Consider the following 22,111-nt stretch of genomic DNA (forward strand, 5'->3'; position numbering starts at 1 on the left):
TGTTTTAGATTGACCAAACAGAGAACTGCTAAACAAAACGAAGACTGTGGGTCAGAACGGGCGCAGGACACGAGCTTCTCTTTACACGTTTCATAACGAACGTTCAACCCGACGTTGAAAAGTCATCTCAGTAATAAAGTCATGCTGCAAAAACAATTAAGCCTTTAACGCCGTTTATTGCTCGTCAGCTTTTACGTGGGCCCATAATCATACGTGGAACTGTTGGTAGGCCCCACAACGAAACACCACGTTTACAGCCTAGTTACTTTTTGGTCAGAACGGGTAAAGTGTGTGTCAGTACTGTTGTGGCACGTGAGTATCACACGCTCGAAAAGGGAAAACCCAAGCCCCACTTCTCCCCATTTTGATTGATCCACATTTTCCCTATTTTAGTCCCCACTTTATATTTACCATTGAAAATGCCACTACTTTTCTCCAAAGTCAATATTTAAATATTTTATTAAAAAGAAAAATGCAGCAGAAATAATTCTTTGATCCCGTGGCTCCTCCATCTTATCGGTATGTTACGTACTCTTTTTGTTTCAATGTTTTCTTCTTTTAAAAAAAAAAATGTTTATCAATTCATTTTCCTTCCTGCATTTTTATGTTTCTGCATAAATCTTGCTGTCCGGTGAAGGAAATAGTCGTCTTTCTGCTATAAAAGTGCGGCCGATGCACTAAACTCCCGCTATAGGCTACGTCCGGAAAGGGCTGGACCAGAAGAATCTATCGTACGCATTATTACCCTGTATTTTTGTAAATTAAATTAGTTAAACATCTGTCTCAACAAATAAAAATAACTTGACAATTTAAAATATATTTTTCAAGTGATTAAATTTAAATATTATTTAATGGATAAAAATAATATAAAAAATTAAACCTGATCTATGTTGTAATATTATTTTAAATCAATTCATAATTAAAAAGTATCTAAATGGAATCCGAGTTTGATTAACTATTTTACAAGAGACATGGGTTACATATGCGCCAGCTGACTTTGTTCTTTCATACAGTATTTTAGTTCGCAATATATTCTCTTCCGCCTTCTCAAATGATGATACAAACATCTGTTATAATATTATTATTATCCTTGTACTGCCTAAACAGAATGAAGTAATATTTTAATTATTTTTAAAACTATTTAATCAGCTGATTATAATATAAATGAGCATAGGGATTAGGAAGAAATTAACAATTAAGTGGTGTATTTAAGTAGGATTACTTTTTGTCCCTTACGTATGCAAGACCATACGGAGATAGAGATTCTAAAGTCCTAAATTATTGTTGAACCCATAAATATTCCCAATAAATATCTTACATTATCATATTAGATATTTTTAAGGACTGCTATAGAATGTGGTAGAGTGGTAAATAATTTTGTTCAAGCTTTGCGTATAGAATTGTTTTTGGTAAAAAACAGCTTTACCCTTAAAGTTGAATTTTTCTATGCAAATTCGAATTAATCAAAATTCAAATTAGGTACTGAACACCCAGTCAAAAACCAAATAAAAGATGTTTATAAGGGTTGTTTCAAGACAAAGACATATACAGGTCACAAGTTTCGAACAACATATTCATTCTTGTCTAAAATAATTGAATTCGTCGTCCTCTCAAATCAGTGATTTAAGTCAAGGTGCTTTTTAAACTTTAGGAGACTGGTAACACTAAATATGATAAAATACATCTATTTGTTTATTTATCATTTTTCTAGGTCTATTATATATATATATACCTTTTTTTCCCTTTCCTCGCCAGAAATCTAATTCTATTTAAATCATCTGTCATGCATATAAAGTGCTCGCTCCACTTGGTCTGATGCTCCTACTTGGTGACACCTAAAAAGGCAAATAGTATTTAATTAGAAAAAACTTAATCGAATCCCATGCTAAATTATGCAAACTTATTATGGTTAAATGATAAATTGAGTTAATATATATTACTCTTATTAAATATTATAGTTAAGTGATAAATTTTTAGAAATACATATATGTAATACATTTATTGATTTGATTTGTGGAGCATGTGTCGATAGGCATTTATGTTTATATAATACTTCATAGTTTAGAAAAATAAAATAAAAGAGACAAATAAATGCAAGTAATTGAAGAGGCTCTTTTTTGGAAGTAAAATAAAAATTCCCATAGGATTTGTGCAGTTGATAATGTGTTCAAATGACATTAGAAAATGTTCACATTTTTTCAGTCATTTCCATTTCAATCAAATCAATTGAGTTTGGTTATGAAAAGGATGGTTATGCTTTTCTTAAATTTAAAAAAAAAATCATTAACGAGAACAATAAATACATATTCCTCGCACGTTTACCCCCAAAAAATATCAATCTTTATATATTTAAAAATAATTTAATTTTAAATTTCTTATTTTACTCTTAATGTCCAATCCTTAATTGATAAAGTTATGTGGTACTTTAGCTGGTGGGATATAGTAGTATATACCCTATTATAAAAAATATATAGTTTGTTTTAATAGATTATAAAAAAAATTACAACAAAAAAATCTATAGTTTGTTTTAAATTATAAATTTTAAAAAAAAAATGTATAAATTCTGTTTCTAGTCAAATGTTAATCCTATAAAATGAGGGGACAGAATAGTACTTTGTCTATAAATAAAGGGTAATTTAGTAATACTAACTCACTTTTGTCTTCCTACAGCTTATATATACATAACGACATCAAAGTACAGAAATTTGTCAGAGTATTAGCTTAGCTTCTTGAAAAACAGCTCAATGTCTACCAAGAACTCCGCCCCCACCACTATCCCACCATTACCACCGTCAGCCGCCGGGAAGCTGAACGGAGAGCCACCAGCTGATCACGAAAGATGTCCGGTGGAGGAGGTGGCGTTGGTAGTTCCAGAAACAGACGACCCCACTTTACCTGTAATGACATTCAGAGCATGGTTTCTTGGACTGACCTCATGCACTCTCTTGATTTTTCTCAACACTTTCTTTATCTACAGAACTCAGCCTTTAACTATTTCAGCTATTCTCATGCAAATAGCTGTGCTCCCAATTGGGAAATTCATGGCTGCTACACTTCCTAAAAAGAATTACACTCTGTTTGGGAGATGGGGTTTTAGTTTAAATCCAGGGCCATTTAATATCAAAGAGCATGTTATTATTACAGTTATGGCCAATTGCGGTGTTTCCATTGGAGGAGGCGATGCTTATTCCATTGGGGCTATTACTGTTATGAAGGCTTATTATAAGCAAAGCTTGAATTTCCTTTGTGCTCTTCTTATTGTCTTGACCACTCAGGTACATTTCATTTTATTATACTCTTTTACTTGTGCATAACTGGAAATTAAAGACGACATCAACAACTACGACAAGTCGACGACCAAGTGAAATCTCGATAGTGGGATATAGGTTGGGTAGTGACAATTTACCCTTAACTCGGATAAAGAGGCTGTTTTTGATAAACCATCTACTCAACAAAATGAAATAAATGGAATTTAAAGACATATATCTATAATCTGAAGTCTGTGGTTAAAGTTCTATTGAATTTTCCTTCTTGAAAGCTTCGGTGTTTGATTTGAGTTTGAGTTAGTCACTAAAAGACAAAAAGGATAAAGGGAAAGCGTTGAAGTTAAGCACACTATATACATCAAACTGTAGTCTATTTGTCTTGACACGTTTCAGTCGTTATTCTTATAATCTGAATTTCATGCACTTGGTATGGAGGAAAATGTATGCACACTATAATATACGTCGCATACAAAAAGGATAAATGTTTGCGACGTATATTAACCGTATAAATTGGAGGATTAAGCTGTGATGATAGTATTTGCTGCTATTTTTGAGTATTAAAGGTTGACAACAGTGTCTGATGTTTAGTTGAAGTAAGTGATAATGAGTAAGAGTTTGATATTTGTAGAGCTGTATTTTTTCTATTTTGATGGAATGTATTTTCTCTGGAGAAAACATTTTCCACAATCTAATGTAACCAAACATTGGAAAATAATTTTCTGAACAAAAATATTTTACAGGAAAACATTTTCCCTCAAGTTTTTGTTTCTGATAATATGAAAAATTGTGCAGATAGTGGGATATGGATGGGCTGGGATGTTGAGGAGATACTTGGTTGATCCTGTGGATATGTGGTGGCCGTCAAACCTTGCTCAAGTCTCCCTATTCAGGTTCCCCTTCTATTTGATCATTGCTTCCTGCACCTGTGGCTCTCCTTTTGTTATAAATAATATTCAGTACCATCTCAAATGCAACAAAAAGATAGCACTATATATGATGTTTATTTCTTCTAAACGCTAAATTCTTAACTTGTCTTGATCAAATCTGAATTCTTTCATTTCTATTCTACTGGATGTGAAATGCTTGAATGAATCTTATTTAGGTTTTCTGATCAGTGGCTATGGGACAAGTTCATTTGGCCAATATTGATTTATGCACCGTTTTAACAATCTAGTGGAGATAATACATAATATAGCACAGTGAAGGTGAAAAGTAGCAATCAAGAATATACGATATTTTTCAATTTCGATGATGTCTGATGAGAATTCTTGCCGCAGTATCTGTAAATATAGTATAAATTGAAAAATGTCGATACTGCTGGTGATTCACTGAACAGTTTTAACACAAGTTACCAAATTGCACAATGTTATATTATCAGCTCTTTTTGATCTATTTTGTGTTTTTTATATATACGACTTTCTCATAACAGGGCACTTCACGAGAAGGAACAAAAAACAAGAGGCTTGACAAGGATGCAGTTTTTCCTTGTATTTATGGCAGCAAGCTTCGCATATTATGCATTCCCAGGCTATCTATTTCCGATTTTGACCTTCTTCTCATGGGTTTGTTGGGCGTGGCCACGTAGTATCACAGCACAGCAAATTGGCTCTGGATACCATGGCCTTGGCGTGGGTGCTTTTACTCTCGATTGGGCTGGTATATCAGCATATCATGGCAGTCCGTTAGTGGCACCATGGTCCTCGATTCTTAATGTTGGCATTGGTTTTATTATGTTCATATACATCATCATTCCCCTATGTTACTGGAAGTACAACACTTTTGATGCCCGGAAGTTTCCTATCTTTTCAAATCAGCTGTTTACATCTAGCGGCCACAAATATGATACCACTAAGATCTTGACCCCACAATTTGATCTCAACATTGCTGCTTATGAAAGTTACAGCAAGCTCTACCTCAGTCCTTTATTTGCCCTCTCAATTGGATCAGGATTCGCAAGGTTTACAGCAACCCTCACACATGTTGCACTATTTCATGGCAGGTTAGCCTCTCACAAAGTTTTATATACTTTCATCTTGAAGCCATTTTCGGCTGTCTGACTGCAGGGTTTGTCTCTTAATCTTGAAGATGCATTGAGATTCATTGCTTAGTTGCATTCTGTGTTGAAGTTCCTAGGTATCGTAGGGCTAAGATAGAATCGATATACATTATTTTAGAAATACTAATACAACTAGGTACTAATTGCTAAAGTTTGGTGTGTAGAGCAATTTAAGTGGCAAGATATTTGTAAGAGAGAAACAGCTCTAATGAAGTTGTGAACTGACAATCTGCTATGATTTTACCTTGGCCAGTGATATCTGGAAGCAAAGTAGATCTGCTGTGAAGAATGTCAAATTGGACATCCATGCAAAATTGATGAAGAGTTACAAGCAAGTTCCTCAGTGGTGGTACCTCGTATTATTGTTCGGTAGCATAGCCCTGTCACTTCTGATGTGTTTTGTATGGAAAGAAGATGTGCAGCTGCCATGGTGGGGTATGCTGTTTGCGTTTGGTCTTGCTTGGATTGTTACTCTCCCTATAGGAGTCATTCAAGCGACTACCAACCAGGTGAAAGCTTAGTTTCTTGATTATTAAAGTGCTATTCCAATCTTGAACCTATAGGAGTCCAATTCAGTGACGCACTTGTTATTACAATGCAGCAACCTGGATATGACATAATTGCACAGTTCATAATTGGTTACGTCCTCCCAGGAAAACCAATTGCGAACTTGATTTTCAAAATCTATGGCCGGATCAGTACCATTCATGCTCTCTCTTTTTTAGCCGATCTTAAACTTGGTCACTACATGAAAATTCCACCGCGATGCATGTATACAGCTCAGGTTAGTAACTTGTTTCTCTGTTTTGAACGATTCAAACTAATATGTTTGCAAGGATGTCCTAGTTTCCACTTCATTCTTCTTGATTTCCTTTCATCCAGCTTGTTGGGACACTGGTTGCCGGTACAGTCAACCTTGCAGTGGCATGGTGGATGCTAGGAAGTATCGAGAACATTTGTGATGTTGAGACTCTTCATCCTGATAGCCCATGGACCTGTCCAAAATTCCGAGTCACATTTGACGCTTCTGTCATATGGGGTCTAATTGGACCAGAACGATTGTTTGGTTCCGGAGGATTATATAGGAACTTGGTATGGTTATTCCTCATTGGTGCAGTGCTGCCGGTGCCTGTTTGGGTGCTAAGCAAAGTCTTCCCTGAAAAGAAATGGATCCCATTGATCAACATACCAGTTATATCTTATGGTTTTGCCGGAATGCCACCAGCCACGCCAACCAATATCGCTAGCTGGCTCATTACCGGAATGATATTCAACTATTTTGTATTCAAATACCGAAAAGAATGGTGGCAGAAATACAACTATGTTCTGTCAGCTGCCCTGGATGCTGGTACAGCTTTTATGGGTGTTTTATTGTTCTTTGCTTTGCAAAATGAGGGCAAGAATTTGAAATGGTGGGGAACTCAGTTAGACCACTGTCCCTTGGCAACTTGCCCTACAGCCCCTGGAATTGTAGTGGCAGGATGTCCAGTTTTCAAGTAGCCCACAAGAAGAAGAATTGATCTTAAAAATATTATTAGACAAGTTTAGTCTTAACAAGTCTAAACTGGTGCAAGTTATTTATAACAAGCGTTTGATGTAATTTTGAGTAACTGATAGCTTTGTGCTCTGTAAATGATTTGCTTGTCAATCATTAAGTAGTTCAATGAGTTCCTCCTTTTCAAGTGCTAATACTGTTCAACTAATATATACTCCTATTTTGTTTTAATTGCAAGTGTTATACATCAAATGCAACTGTTGGACTCCAGTCGAACGAAACATAAGCTTTGTAGATTACTGGCTCTGGTTTTCTCCAATATATTTGGTTGTTTAGTGATAGATATTGCTTCTATATAGGACTAATATATTTGTAACTCCTAACTCTTCTCCTGTTTTGAGAATATTCCTTCAAAAACACCTATAAATGTTGCACCTATAGTTTTACTTTCGTGTAGTATTTCACTCATTTCATCTGGCAATATCAGTAGACTTACACTAAGGTTGCATCACATTAGCAAAACAAACATCACATGGAAAAACTTAAAAAGGGTGCATGTGGTTGCATAGCTAGTGTGCATGATCGAACTGATTGATTTGTATTCCATGTCTGAAATGAGATATACACCAACTTCTTTAATCCAAATTAACCACTGCTAAATGAATCTAACAATCAGTAATCTGCATGACAATTACGTTCAATTAAATTGAACGAAAACGGACTCTAGTTCTCACAACAACAACCCAGTATAATCCCACTAGTGGGGTCTGGGGAGGGTAGTGTGTACGCAGACCTTACCCCGACCCTGAGGTAGAGAGGCTGTTTCCGATAGACCCTCGGCTCCCTCCCTCCAAGAACTCCCCACCTTGCTCTTAGAGTAACTCGAACTCACAACCTCTTGGTTGGAAGTGGAGGGTGCTCACTACTAGAGCAACCCACTCTTGTCGAACTCTAGGTTCTCACACAACTTTGAAAATTGTTCTCAGAAATACAAGAAAATAGGTTTCGCTAAGGAAATGAAGCACATTTCTTTCTTTTTTTAAAAGTAAATATTTTTTATTACATTGGAGGGTCGAAGAAGGGAAAGGGGGAAAAGGGATAGTGAGAATAAAACCGACACCTATTGTATGACAACAAAGTCAAAAGGGGTCTACTCATTGGATGTTGGAACTGAAAAAAAGAGGCAAATAAGGACTAAGTGCTTACACGTAAACTGACCGAATCACGGTAGAGAATTTGATGTTCACAACATTTCCTCTACCGCTTCTTTCTTTTCCCTTGTTTCTTGAGTGGCCATGAGCCAGGCCTGAATTCTAATAATTTGTCACCAGATTTAAGTTATTAAAAGACTTATCATCCAGACGGGTGTTATGGAAATTTCACCTCTGTATGGACTTGTAAAGTACCACTGTCACATATTTGGAGAGGAATCGATTAGTTGAACCAAGTGCAACCACAGACGGCGTACTCCTGCCCTTCTGCATGTAGAGATGGTTAAGTACCACATGTTGAGGTCTCGAGAGAGAAGGTGGAATTTCCATGTGAGATGAAGGTACATTGAGTAAAGTCATCTGTAGATGAGGCGGAACTAAAGGTGGCTCCTTGGCATAGTCCTCTGCTCCAAGTTGCAAGTTACTGTAGCTGGAATCTGGGGACTGAGGAGGTTCAAACCCAGAAATGCTTTCAATATCTTCAGGAACATAATCCTGCATCATGCATCAAAATGTACAAGCTTTTGTCAGTTTAGTTTTTAATCAGCCACAACCTTTGTCAACTGGTGACTTTTCAAAGCAAAGGGAATCAATTGGCACCAGGAAATAAAAGACTCGAACTCATTCCTCTTCTCAGTTTTTGAGAGAGACAGAGAGAGAGTATACTGTGCTCCTTAGGACAGTATCAAGAACATAGTCCAATAAAAGTTTGGCAACCCCAAAATGAAAAATAGAAAGTATTTCCAGACAAGCCAGCTATGCTGATAATATGTAGACAAGCCAGCTATGCTGATATGCTCACACACTACAAACAAATGGCAACACTTTTTTTACCTTTTAACAGTCATCTAATCTTACTAAGTAGTTTTTTTTTATATGGCAGAATGCTTGACATTTTTCTGTATTCATGTTATTTTATACAGTTTTCACAAATTTCAAGTACTCAATTATCTCAACTATTCATATTTAAACTTGATGTGATATTTTCTACATCAAACTAACTTTTCACTTATTACTTCCATTACTTCTTCTCTGCTAGATATAAACTATTTATAAAGTACACAAGTCAAATTTAGCATCTTAAAAGTTCGGTAGCATTTTCTTTTCTGCAACCATTTTGAGTAACAACAGGTTTGGCGGTGGGATGCAGGTGCTAAAGTAGGATGCCTATGAGACATTCATAAGCCCAATTTCAAGCAGCAGCAACACGGTATTTGCTCTCTTTTTCCTTTATTTTTTTTCTCTATAACTGGTACAATAATAAGTCAATAACTACATATCGATAATAAAGTAGTTAGGTTGACTATATGAATATATATCTATGTCACTCAATTTGAGTCAAGTTTCATTCTAACACTCATAAGAATTCTATAAAACTAGAGATCTCTAAATCTTAAACTTACCCCTATAATAACATAGAACTCTCTAAACAGAAAAGACTCCTAACAAAGCACATAAGGGTGTGGCATAGTAATCAATAAAGTGGTTTGAGAACCAATGAGAACTCGGGTTCAAATCTCAGCGGAGGACAGAGTTAATCGATACTTGTACTGGTAGAAGGTAGCAGGTACCTTGTGGAATTAGTTGAGGTGTACGCAAGCTGGCCCGGACACCGTGGTTATTGAAAAAATGACTCCAAGCAAACCATTGGATCAAATGTGAATGTAAGAACACAGCTAAACCTAAATCCCAACTGTTCGGTATCGCATATATGGATCTTTTGTTTTTTGAGAAAAGTAATGGTTTTATGTACATGTGAGCACAAAGATTGTGCCAAAATTACAAATGGATTCAGTTCCTTTACATTGCTGAAAGGAAGGTGAAAAAATCTAAAATCCTATCTACTGAGTTGGCATCTTCTAGTCTACACCAAAAAGCCAGAAAAGACAGGCATCTATGTTTCAGTATATGAATGTTTTCGTATTTGCTTTCAAAACATCTTTTGATCTTTTGCTTTCAGTGTGACATGTTCAACTCTTTGCTAAGTCCCCGTGAATTTCAAGAAACTATATGTTGTGTCTGTGAAGGTTAAAGGCAGCAAAATAATATGTAGACAATACACTAAATTTATTGGTGGCTGTGTATGCTTCCGATGAGAAGTGGAATAAATGAATTTTTACAAAATGAAAAAGATCAGATGTTTGGAAATTTTGCTTGCATGCATGAAACATGATTGGCAGTACTGTGAATAGACAGCTGGGGAGAAAAGGAGGAAAGTAGAAAAGGAGAAAAGGAGGAAAATAGTAAAAGTATTCCCATAGCCCATTCCTTGATACTTCTGTATATATATAATTTCCTCCAAAAGATTAAAAAAAAATTCACATTACAGTCTACTTTTTCAGCGCTTCACCAAACACTCCACACTGAAAGACTAAACTATGGCCGTATTTACTAAGAAGAGTAGAGATAGCTCTTCCATAATTTTTTTAATACGTAAAGAAGAGCTGGTCCCTCACTTTAACAACATCCTCTAAGCAACATGACAACATTTCCAATAGGTATATAACAAGACAAATTCTTTCAGTGTAGATAATGAGGTCTACCTTAAATTAACCATAAACTTTCTTCTATGACTCTCGATGGCTACAGGGAGCGGGGTTCAGGAAAACCTTCACCTATTTTTTTACTTTGTCATTGATTTGCTTTGACAAAACAGAAACATCTTCAGGTATTTCATCTCAAGGGCTCTTACGTTTCGCAGTTTGTGGTGCATGGACACCACTGTATAACAACAAATTCCTGTTAAATTTATGGCTTTATCTCAGAAAAAACTAGATTCAGCAGGTCAACTGTTTGGACCAAAACACTTTACAATCTATATCCCAGTAACTTTTGAACAAAACATGGATTCATATGCTGACACATCTTGTGTCCATCATGAGATTGTCACAGAGCAAAAAAGTCGAGACTGGAGAGGCTCCCATGGTTGTAAGCTCAATTCCATTACAGTGTTCACAAGCCAAAACTTCATTTCGGAAACTAATATCTTACAGGAGCATTAAGTACAAATAACAAATCAAGATTATACTCTTCTTGGTTTGACAGGGTAGTTAATCTGACTCATATTTGATATTCACATAGGAAACTGAAGTGAAGCCCTTTACAATCAATCTCGAAGGCCACGAAATGTTCTTAAATTTTGATAAGTGTATGTTATATATATGTTTGTGTGTATTAGCTAAGTCCCTATTGGATATCCGGTTTCCTTCTATTGGAAATACAATAGAAACTAGGCTTGTAATTCAATAGAATCCTTGAGAGGATATGAACGGTAATAATTTTGAGATGACAAATGTACCTTCACATCCAAAATGTTGTAAGTATTCCCTACTTCATCCTGGACGCATGGCAAGTCAGGGGAACACCTCCATTGTCCATCAACTATAAATCTATACTGATAAACTCCAGAAGGAAGCACCTTCAAAATGGTGAAATCTTTCCCAGATCTTTGCAAAGGGTTCCTGAGAAAAATAAGTTTAATTTGCCGAGTCAGCTTGCAATCTAAGCCCAAGAAGTTGAGGATCTTGTCTTTTTCAATGTAGAGCATGGATGGAGAATATCAAGCTTACAACCTTGACTTCCAATTATCCCATGATCCCTCCACGGCCACTTCTTTGCCGTCATGGGTCCATGATATCAGTGTGGGAACTCCTTGCTCATCATTCAAGTCGTCGTACCCTGAGGTGGTTTGCATCCATGAAGGGTTTGGGATGTGCACCTCCTCAGGTCTTTGTAAAGGGACCACTGGCATCTGGGGCAAAATATTTTCAAAATAAACAAATTCACATAATCCCTCTAAAAGGAGAACACAAACTAAAAGATCAACATCCGGCACCAAATTTCTGAGGAGTAAACACAGCAGATATAGATGTAGCCTGGGTTGCCAGGTAGCTGAAAATGCTAGCTAGTGCTTAACAAGTGGTTAATGCTGTTCCATGAATCCATTAAAGCCAAAAACATTTATCTTTCTACATTTTTCAATCATCAAAGGGGAGCCTTGGCGTAATTGGTAAAGTTGATGCCCTGTGACCAGGAGTTCGAGTCGTGGAAACAACCTCTTGCAGAAATGAAGGGTAAGGCTGCGTTCAATAGATCCTTGTGGTCTGGCCCTTTCACAGACACCGTGCATAGAGGGAGCTTAGTGCGCCGGGCTGCCCTTCACATTTTTCAATCATCCTCAAGGAGTAGAATCCCCCAGATAAATATAAAAGGTAGCACTTAACAATTTTCAGACAATCTGAATATTACTGTAAAACTCTTCAATTCAATTTCTGATAAAGCAAATTCCATAATTAGAGGAACAATAATTAGAGCCTGACATTCCAAAAACAAACCATAAGCATATTTGTTATTCAAAGTTATGACCTTTTTTCAGATCTAACCATTTTAATTCCATAGTACAAATCTGTCCAGCCTAAATCTACATCATTCCACCATTTACACACAAAAAGATGATAACTTTACATAAAAGGAAACCCCCCAAATTTGGCAAGAACTAACCTGAGGTCGAAACATCAAAGGAGATTGAGAAGCCCTGGGACTTGAAGGTGGAGAGTGACCCCCAATCAATTCACCATCCATTATGTTATCTTGCACCACTGCAACACCTGAACCTGAACCTGAACCTGAACCCTCAAACCCAGATTGCCTATTCCCACTAACTTCTTCTCTTCCATTAACATTCCCCATTATTAAAGTTTGTATTTTTAACACAAACCCAGAAAAAAGAACCTACTTGGAATCTACAAAAAGAGATTCCTTTGTGTAAACAAAAGGAAAAAACAAAACAAAAAAAGTAGTACTAGTATGTAACTATATATAAACAGGTTCACCCACTACTTTATTAATGACATCACAACTTTGACATTATTAGAGCTTATAGTAAAATAAAAAATAAAAAATTAAGATTATTATGGAGAATCAAAGGAGAGAAGAAAAATGTATTTATGAGATTAGATTAGATTGAGTGCTGATGAGTGAAGAGAGGAAACACAGGAGGAAAAGAAAGGGAAAAAATGATATTTTATGCAATCCAATGAGTTTGGAACTATGTTGCAGCATAATAGTACAAATAATGATACCAAAAACCATAATGATCTGTGCACATTTTAGTGATACTATTAGTATGAAAAATTACTTTAAAATATAGTTGTAATTATTACTAACAATGATGCTGAAAACTGTAATATATTAGTACTACTAATTATTATTTATTATTACTCCTTCCTTTGATCAGTGCACATATAAGAAAAGATACTTAAAAATATGTAGTGGCCGTTTGGACATAAGAATTGTAAAACAAAAAAAAATGAAATTTGTTTTCTAATTAAAAATGGTATTTGAAAATTAGAGTTGTGTTTGGACATGAACATAATTTTGGGTTATTTTTAATTTTTGTGAGTAATCTGAGTGAAAATTTTGAAAAATAGCTTTTTGGAGTTTTTCAAACTTTCAAAAAATTCCAAAATTCATCTTCAAGTGGAAATTGGAAATTTTATGATCAAATACTAATTTCGAAAAGAAAAACAAAAAAAAGTAAAAAAAAATCGTATGTCCAAACGGGCTCGTAGAAATTATGCCACCATTGTATTTAATTAATATTTCTGAAAGTTAAAAGAATATATCAGTATTATATCAAAAAAATTGAAAAAACATATATTTATAGATATTTATGAAAAAATTCTTACAAACAGTAGTATTTTTTTGACAGAGTGGTGGCCCAATGCTGTGTTGGTTTCGTTTTTGTTTTTTTTTTGGGGGGGGGGGGTAAGGGGGTATGGCCAAAGTCATAAGGTCACATCATTTGCGCACTCACTTTTTATTTTTTTGGGGGGTAAATTCTCCATTTCTTCGAAACTTTGCTTTTTATTGTATTAAAAAACATACATCTAAGAGACTTTTCCATTACTCAAAGGTTAGTTCAATCACTTATTTATAGGTTCCAATGATTGATTTCATTAATAACGTTAAAATTGGTTCTCTACATTTAATGAATTGTGAAAGCTTCTTCAACGGAAATTAAGAGCATGTTTGATAAGCTTTTCGCTTATTTTTCAAATCAAAGAATAAACTTATTTTCAAAATGAAGATGTTTGGCAAGCTTTTGGTAACTTCTCAAATAATCCGATGGAAATTAGTAGATTCCAAAATGATATTAAACATAATGTGCATTTACCTATTAAATAGTTCCAAAGGTATAACTCTGATGCGTAAATTTGGAACACGGCATTATATAAAACATCCTATTGCCCCTCCGTCTTAGAATCTATTGCTAATTCTTTTTCCCCTAAAAGTGCGATTACATGAGAGTAAAACTTATTCGTATGGTTACTTACATCAAACGAATATATTCATGATCTGTGTTTGTATATAAACTCGTATCAATTAATCATGATTAATTAATACATATTTTAACTTCATAAAATCACTTAACTATGATAAATTGTATTGGTTTAGTGTAAACTCCCAATACGACTAAATATTTACCATACATGAGAGTACTTTCCCTTGATAATAGCAAAGTCACTCTAATGTCAATTGTAACTAACCTCTTATAGCAACCATTTTATGTGCCACTATTTTCTCACTCTAATTTAGTTTTGGGAAATGATATATTCTATATTTTAAAATTAATTACTCTAAATTTCTCATTATATTTTTAATAATAATTTCTTTCACACAAATATTATATTGTATTTAAGATCACATTATATACACAAATGCTATAACATGTTTAAAAATTACATATTCTAAAAGTTTTATTTATATTTAAAATTTCTTATCAAATCAAATAATGACGCAACATTGGAACGGGGATTTATATAGTAGTATTACATTAACAATAGTACAAATTTGGTGGATGGAAATTAACTTAGAAAAGAGAAGGAGATGCAACACAATCCTTGATGTTTAATTGTTTATGGGTGGTTTGGTTGCACGTCTCTTTCAACAATTGAGTGCTTTTTTGGGTAATGAAAAGAGTTTGCAGATGTCGTTATCTAATGTTAGGGGCCCAAAATTAAACAAAAAACTTTGGTCCATGATTTGCAATAGAACTTATTATGTTACTTGTCTGATCAGCCCAAAATCATTTGCACCCTAAGTTTTACTTCTTAGCGTCTAACATTTTCCCTTCCACTACACCTCCTTTCGTAGTAAGCAATACGAATTTATGGTAAATTTATGATTATATCAACTTGTTTTTGCGTCCATCTTTACAGACTCTGATTGGCCTGAAATTTTTATAAGTCCGTAGGAACGGTCTAATGACCAATACTCATTACTTCGCCATGACTTTCAGGTTCATTTTATGGTGATTTGGGTCATACAACACGAGTTTATGTTCATATCCATTTTTTTGTGTGTATTAATACATGATGATCTTGTATAATATTTTTGACCTCCGGTTGGCCTGAAATTTTATAGGTCCATAGGAAACGGCCTAGTAATCAATACGCATTGCTTCGCCATGACTTTTCAGTTTATTTTATGGCACTTTGAGGTCATGCAACACGAATTTATGATTATATCTATTTTTCGTATGTATTAGTGCATGCTGATTTTGTAGAATTTTTTAACGGACTCTAATTGGCTTGAAATTTCATATTTATATAAAATAGTCTAGTGACCAATACCTACCGCTTCGCCATGACTTTCGGGTTTATTTTTTGGTGGTTTGGAGTCATGCAACACGAATTTATGGTTATATCCTCTCTTTCGTGTGTATTAGTATTATTAGTATTGCTGATTTTGTAAAAAAAATTGATGGGCTCCGATTGACCTGAAAGTTGTAGGTCCATAGGGAATGACCTAGTGACCAATACTCATTGCTTCGTCATAGCATTCGAGTTCATTTATGGTGTTTCATGTTCATGCAAAATGCATTTATGATTATATTCATTTTTTCGTGTGTATTAGTACATGCTAATTGTAGAATTTTTTTGATGGACTTCGGTTGGCCCGGAATTTTATAGGACCATAGAAAACGGCCTAGTGACCAATATGCATTGCTTCCCCATGACTTCCAAATTTATTTTATGGCATTTCAAGGTCATGCAACACGAATTTATAATTATATCTATTTTTCGTATGTATTAGTACATGCTGATTTTGTTGAATTTTTTTGACGACCTCTTATTGGCCCGAAATTTGGTAGGTTCGTAGAAAATGTCATATTGACAAATACTTATCGCTTTGCCATAACTTTAGAGTTCATTTTTTAGTATTTTGGGGTCATGCACTATAAATTTTTGATTATATCTATTTTAGTGTGTACTAGTGCATGATAATTTTGTATAATTTTTTTGACGGACTACGATTAGCCTGAATTTTTGTAGGTTCATAGAAAACAACCTAGTGACCAATACTCATTGCTTCGCCATGATTTTTGTGCCCATCGTAAATGACCTAATGAACAATAGTCATTACTTCTCCATGACTGTTTCTCTTTTTTGGTATTTTAGGGCCATAAAACAGGATTTCAACATAATTTTTATTTTTTTCATGTGTTAATAATGTCCACGCCATCTTCATGAATTCGGGCGACCGGCCCTGAATCGCTTAATATTTTGTGGACCCATCAGAAATGACGTAATGAACAATAGTCATTGCTTTTCTATGACTGTTCCTCGTTTTTTGGTATGTAGGGCCATAAAACAGGAATTCAATACGATTTTTAATTTTTCGTGTGCTAATGTCCACGGCATCTTTATAAATTCGGGTGATCGGTCCCGAATCTTCTAATATTTTGCGGGCCCATCAAAAAATAATCTAATATACAATAGTTATTGATTCGCCATGACCGTTCCTCGTTTTTTGGCGTTTTAGGGCCATAAAACAGGATTTGAGGATGGTTCCCAAATTTTTGTGTGCTATAATCCATGCCATCTGCATAAATTCCGGCGACCGACCCCGAATCTTCTAAAATTATTGTCAACCCATAAAAATGACCTAATGAATAATATTCATCGTTTCGCCATGAACCTTTATTGTTTTTGGCATTTTAAAGCCATAAAATAAGAATTCAGGACGATTCCCAGATTTTCGTGTGTTATAGTCCATACTATCTACATGAATTCGGGCGACCGGTTCCAAATCTCCTAAAATTTTGTAGGCCCATAAAAAATGACCTAATGAATAATAGTCATCGCTTCGCCATGACCGTTCCTTGTATTTTGGCGTTTTAGGGCCATATAACAGAAATTCAGGATGATGCCGAGATTTTCGTGTGCTATAATACACGCCATCTGCATGAATTCGGCTGACCGGCCTTGATTCTCCTAAAATTTTGTGAGCATATAAAAATGGCCTAATTAACCATTGTCGTTGTTTCGCCTTGACCGTTACTCATATTTTTGGTATTTTATGGCCATAAAACATGAATTCAGGATAATTTCTACATTTTCATGTGTTATTAGTCCACGTCATTTACATGAATTTGGGCGATGGGCTCCGAATCGCCTAAAAATTTGTGAGCCCATCAGAAATGACATAAAAATAATAGTCATTACTTTTCCATGATAGTTTCTCATTTTTTGACATTTTATGGCCATAAAATAGGGATTCAAGACGATTTTCAATATTTCCACTATTAATCCTCACCATCTTCATGAATTCAGGCGAAGGACTTCGAATCGCCTTAAATTTTGTGGGTCCATCAGGAATGACCCAAGGAACAATAATCGTTGCTTCGTCGTGACCGTTTTTAATATTTTGGTATTTTAGGGTCAGAAACAGGAATTCAGGATGATTTTCAATTTTTCGCGTGCTAATGTCAACGTCATCTTCATGAATTCGGGCGACAGACTCTGAATCACCTAAATTTTGTGTGCTCATCAAAAACAACATAATGAATACTAGTCATTGCTTCGTCGTGACCATTCCTTATTTTTTGGCATTTCAGGGTGAGAAAACGGGATTTTAGGACGATTTTCAATTTTTCGCGTGCTAATGTCCACGCTGTCTTCATGAATTGGGGCGACGGACTCCGAATCATCTCAAATTTTGTGGGGCCATCAGAAATGACCTAATGAACAATAGTCATTATTTCGCAGTGACTTTTCCTCATTTTTTGGTATTTTAGGGCCATAAAATAGAAATTCAGGGTGATTTTCAATTTTTCATGTGCTAATGTCCACGACATTTTCATGAATTCGGGGAATGGGCTCAGAATGACCTAAAACGGATTTAGATACATATAATATCACTAATGGAGTTACACGGAGATAATTCTCTCTCTCACACACACACATAATTAAGTTACTTATAAATAAGCTTAATTATACAAAATTGTACATGGTACGTAAGAACATGACTTCAACTCAATGTGTGACTGAAGCGCCATCACAAGGAATTAAATTGTGTACAGATTTAATCAACCTCTTTTTTCTTGTTGTTCTTTTTGTGTCCCGAAAAAAGATGAGACATTCTTATAACAATCTCTTCTTGTTGTGAAATTTGTTAGTGCATCCTGCTTGTGAAGCTTTAGGGGTAATTAACTGGATCTTATGAGTCGTGTAAATGCGTATGCCATCTCCTATAGATGTTAGTTTGATTGATCTCTTGTACTGTTTCCTTGTAAAAGAATGACGACGACAAAGGGAGTCCTTTGGCAAATGAAGAAGTTGAATCTTGCATGTGTTTTCCAAATTAGGAATAGAATGGAGATGAGAAGGGAGATCTATTACGAACTTTCCACTTTCATTTGTTATATTTTTGGACCATGACGATCCCCTCACCTTTCCCTCACTAGTTCCACAAAAGACAGCCACATTTGCTCCTGCTCGATAATATATACAAATTACAATTCATTAAACGGAATAGCTAGCTAGGTTATCAGTCATCTATATATTATATTCATGCAAAAATTTACTATATTAGTAGATATTTCAAAGTCATGAGATGGATAATTTTAGTAATTAAGAAATTAAAGCGTCGAGCGTATTAAATGGTGGACTGGGTTGTAGTAACCATCTCTTGGCCCACAATGGCAGTATAGAATAGCAATTTTTTAAATTATTATTCAAAGCTCGTAACAAGAGGAATTTGGAAGATCCAACCAATAATCTAACTTGATTAATAGATTTAAGTGTTATATATATATATATATATATATATATATATATATATATATATATATATATATATATATATATATACACTAACAATATAATATTCTCATACCATATTACTATATATTTACGAGTGGCAACAAGATACTGATCATTATGTTTTGCAGGGAACCAATCATGGTTTCGATAATGATGGAACTAAATAGAATGAATTAGCTTCAACCGAATTCCTTTTGTCATAAAATTATATTGTGCAATATAGTAAAAATAATTTCTTTTATGCTATATACAAGGGGCCGGATTCAAAAAAATTCTAGAATGTCACTGTTGGTATTTAAACTTGTAACCTAAAGCAACTTTTGAGCCCCTTGACTACAATACATGGACTTTTCTTCATGTCAAGGAAATTAGTGATATGATAATGCTTGCATATAAACGTTTTTTTAATATTATATTGTCTGTATAATAAAAGCAAAGTTATAACATATCTTTACTATAAAATGGAATAAAACATGCTTTTTTTCATGAATGCTTTTCTTTTAGACAACTTTGGGCAAAAAAAAAAAGAGAAGGAAATAATAGAAGTTGAAGAAAAGGTAGAAACCTGAAACGGGATGTGGAGGAAGGTGTGTGTCTATTATATCTGCGCAAGATTGATGATGATGACAAAGAAGAGTACCATGGATGATAACAGTAGAGAGTTTTTCTTCTCCATAACCAGCCATCTTTCCCAACTCTTCTCCGTTAGAAAATTCAACTAAAGGGTTGTCTGATAATATGGCTGAATAAATTGGTAGAACAAAAAAGAAGACGACGATGATCCTTAACAGTATTATCTTCATAATCTTGTTCACTAATTTGTGTGTGTGTGTGTGTGTTTTGTTTATAAAGACTTTGTAGCAACGCAATAGATCAAATATATATGGAATAAAGGGACAATGAAATGCTAGCTACCATTTCCATTATATATAAAAATCCTTTAGTTTGCATGAAACCCCTTTTCGGTCACTTGTTTTTACTTTTATAACCTTAAGCTTCATTATCAACTAGTAAGTTTAACCTTTAAGAGTTATTTTGTACTAATAATTGGTCCGTTGGTCCCATTTTATTAGCTAATCATATTCCACGTACAAAGATAAAGTAATTTAAATTCTATATACATGATGCCGTTATTGGTTTAGTTTGGAGGAAGGATCGGAGTAGATGAAAAGGAAAGAGGGTATTTTCGTCATTGGAATAATAAGATATGGCTAGGAGGGTGACAAAATGAAAAGGTTGAAATGGAAGGTTAACCGTCAAGTTGGTAGCCTAATCTCATCAGCAGCTATATATGCATTAATTCTGTAATAATACCAACAAAAGAAAATATTGAGATATAACAGTAATTATGAGAAGGCAGCCTTGGCGTAACTGATAAAGTTGTTGTCATGTGACATAGAGGTCACGGGTTCAAGCCGTGAAAATAGTCTCTTCTAGAAATGCAGAGTAAGATTGCGTACAATAGTCCCTTGTGGTCCGACCCTTCCCCAGACCCCGCGCATCGTGGGAGCTTAATGCACCGGACTGCCCTTTTAATTGTAATTATGAGCTCTAGAGCCCCACCATTTGTCACTTTGGTTAATTTTGGTATTGGCAGGCAAGAAAGCAAAATTAGAAATATCGAGTTTCTGAGTCAACTTGTCTAGCCTACTAAAAAAAGTCTTTGGGGTTTCTTTATGCAATAAATAATCACACACAAGAGACCACATTTGGTTGAACAAATCACAGAAATAAGTTTTCATGTATTGGTTCTGAGAATTTTTGGTGGAGTTGGTTTTGACCAACTAGTTTTTTTTTTAATCATCTTCTTTTCATTCTTCCTTTCTTTGTTGACCAAAAGTGAGTTGATAATAAGGTTTTACAAAATTTCGTCAAGTCAAAACAATAGATAGAAAATAGGAGTCGATATTAATTTCAGTTGAAGATCATGTAATGCGCTGCCTGAACATTAACGGAAGTTGCTCACGCTAATAAAGCTTGAACTCGTGGAACGGAATTTTAAAGTTGAATTCTTGAAAAAAGATACAAAATGAAACGGATTAAGAAAAAAATATTGTCACATAAATTGGAATGAAGTGAGTAAGGATGAGGAAACAACGAAAAGTTAGCTAGCATCTCCATTAAAAATTATATAAAACCCTTTGCATGGTTACGTGTGTTTTTTTGTCTCGTTTTTACTTGTATAACCTTGAGCTTCAGCAAAACGCAAAATTTAAGCTTCTTAAGAGTATCTTTTCGTAATAATTATAAGTAGCTCATTGGTCCCATTTTAATTAGCTCCTAAGGAAATTTAGTAAATTAGCTAACTCTGTTACTATAGGCAGATTCACGTGGGGGCATGGGACATGGAGCACGTGAATCCATGCTTCCTCTAGTTGTGTATCACATTGATATTTTTCGGATAAACTATTTAATTTGACATGTGGGAACCCATGGTAAAAAAATCGTTTGGTGTAGTGGTAGATTTGTGTATCATTGGCCCCTAGGTCTAGTACGGTTCAAATCCCACTTCCCTATCTTTCATCCTGTTTTTGGGTTCACCCAATTCTTTTCTGTGTTTTCTTCATTCTCTTTTTTGGTTCAATCATTGAGTTTCAAAAACTCTAAAAAATAAAATTTAAATTAATTTGAATCTTTTCAATTTCAAGTTAACTCTCTTTTTGATTACTTATTTAATTTTAATATATCGAGCTTAGTATTTGTAACTATAAATAATGATGTTATCATTGATAGTTCTCCAAGGTAAGAAAACTATTTATTGATATTTGTCTATGGAATGATAAATTTTGTAATAACAATATTGATTGTTCTTTACTTGTCAAGTTGTTGTCAGCTCATGGTTAAATTTTAGAGGACCCAATCAAACGGTGGTCGGGTAGTGATGCACTCATCCTCGTGAAATCCTGGATCCGCCTCATATACGCACTAGAAATTAAAAGTATTGTTTTGATAGTTGAGAAACTAATGTAATAAGG

The 22,111-nt window shown here is 34.7% G+C and overlaps 2 protein-coding genes and 2 long non-coding RNA genes across 4 annotated transcripts; 2 read left to right on the plus strand and 2 right to left on the minus strand.

Moving 5' to 3' along the window:
* Window positions 1–421: 421 nt before the first annotated feature.
* LOC104087500 (oligopeptide transporter 3) lies at window positions 422–7,048 on the plus strand. The gene is made up of 7 exons (XM_009591993.4): window positions 422–519; window positions 2,671–3,275; window positions 4,059–4,156; window positions 4,696–5,265; window positions 5,576–5,831; window positions 5,924–6,106; window positions 6,205–7,048. The coding sequence occupies exons 2-7, from the start codon at window positions 2,745–2,747 to the stop codon at window positions 6,820–6,822; spliced, it is 2,256 nt and encodes a 751-aa protein (XP_009590288.1). The 5' UTR covers window positions 422–519; window positions 2,671–2,744; the 3' UTR covers window positions 6,823–7,048.
* Window positions 7,049–7,493: 445 nt separating this feature from the next.
* LOC117274469 (uncharacterized) lies at window positions 7,494–7,854 on the plus strand. The gene is made up of 2 exons (XR_004504569.2): window positions 7,494–7,543; window positions 7,773–7,854. It is a non-coding gene; the product is annotated as an uncharacterized lncRNA (long non-coding RNA).
* Window positions 7,821–13,047, minus strand: LOC104087499 (SNF1-related protein kinase regulatory subunit beta-2). The gene is made up of 4 exons (XM_009591992.4): window positions 12,529–13,047; window positions 11,601–11,779; window positions 11,327–11,489; window positions 7,821–8,523 (listed from the first exon to the last, which is right to left on the minus strand). The coding sequence occupies exons 1-4, from the start codon at window positions 12,715–12,717 to the stop codon at window positions 8,197–8,199; spliced, it is 858 nt and encodes a 285-aa protein (XP_009590287.1). The 5' UTR covers window positions 12,718–13,047; the 3' UTR covers window positions 7,821–8,196.
* A 5,151-nt stretch (window positions 13,048–18,198) lies between these two features.
* On the minus strand, window positions 18,199–20,022 carry LOC104087498 (uncharacterized). The gene is made up of 2 exons (XR_011408187.1): window positions 19,702–20,022; window positions 18,199–18,805 (listed from the first exon to the last, which is right to left on the minus strand). It is a non-coding gene; the product is annotated as an uncharacterized lncRNA (long non-coding RNA).
* Window positions 20,023–22,111: the final 2,089 nt, after the last annotated feature.

This window comes from Nicotiana tomentosiformis, chromosome 5, assembly GCF_000390325.3.
Source record: "Nicotiana tomentosiformis chromosome 5, ASM39032v3, whole genome shotgun sequence".
In the NCBI taxonomy this organism is placed as follows: Eukaryota; Viridiplantae; Streptophyta; class Magnoliopsida; order Solanales; family Solanaceae; genus Nicotiana; species Nicotiana tomentosiformis.

Excerpts from the sequence above, each read along its gene's own strand:
- LOC104087500 (XM_009591993.4), top strand. The coding sequence starts at position 2,745 with ATGTCTACCAAGAACTCCGCCCCCACCACTATCCCACCATTACCACCG. Across the intron at positions 4,157-4,695 it reads GCTCAAGTCTCCCTATTCAG|GGCACTTCACGAGAAGGAAC; the intron begins GTTCCCCTTCTA and ends TTCTCATAACAG. Across the intron at positions 6,107-6,204 it reads GATGCATGTATACAGCTCAG|CTTGTTGGGACACTGGTTGC; the intron begins GTTAGTAACTTG and ends CCTTTCATCCAG.
- LOC104087499 (XM_009591992.4), bottom strand. The coding sequence starts at position 12,717 with ATGGGGAATGTTAATGGAAGAGAAGAAGTTAGTGGGAATAGGCAATCT. Across the intron at positions 11,490-11,600 it reads TGGGATAATTGGAAGTCAAG|GAACCCTTTGCAAAGATCTG; the intron begins GTTGTAAGCTTG and ends TATTTTTCTCAG. Across the intron at positions 8,524-11,326 it reads ACAACATTTTGGATGTGAAG|GATTATGTTCCTGAAGATAT; the intron begins GTACATTTGTCA and ends TGCATGATGCAG.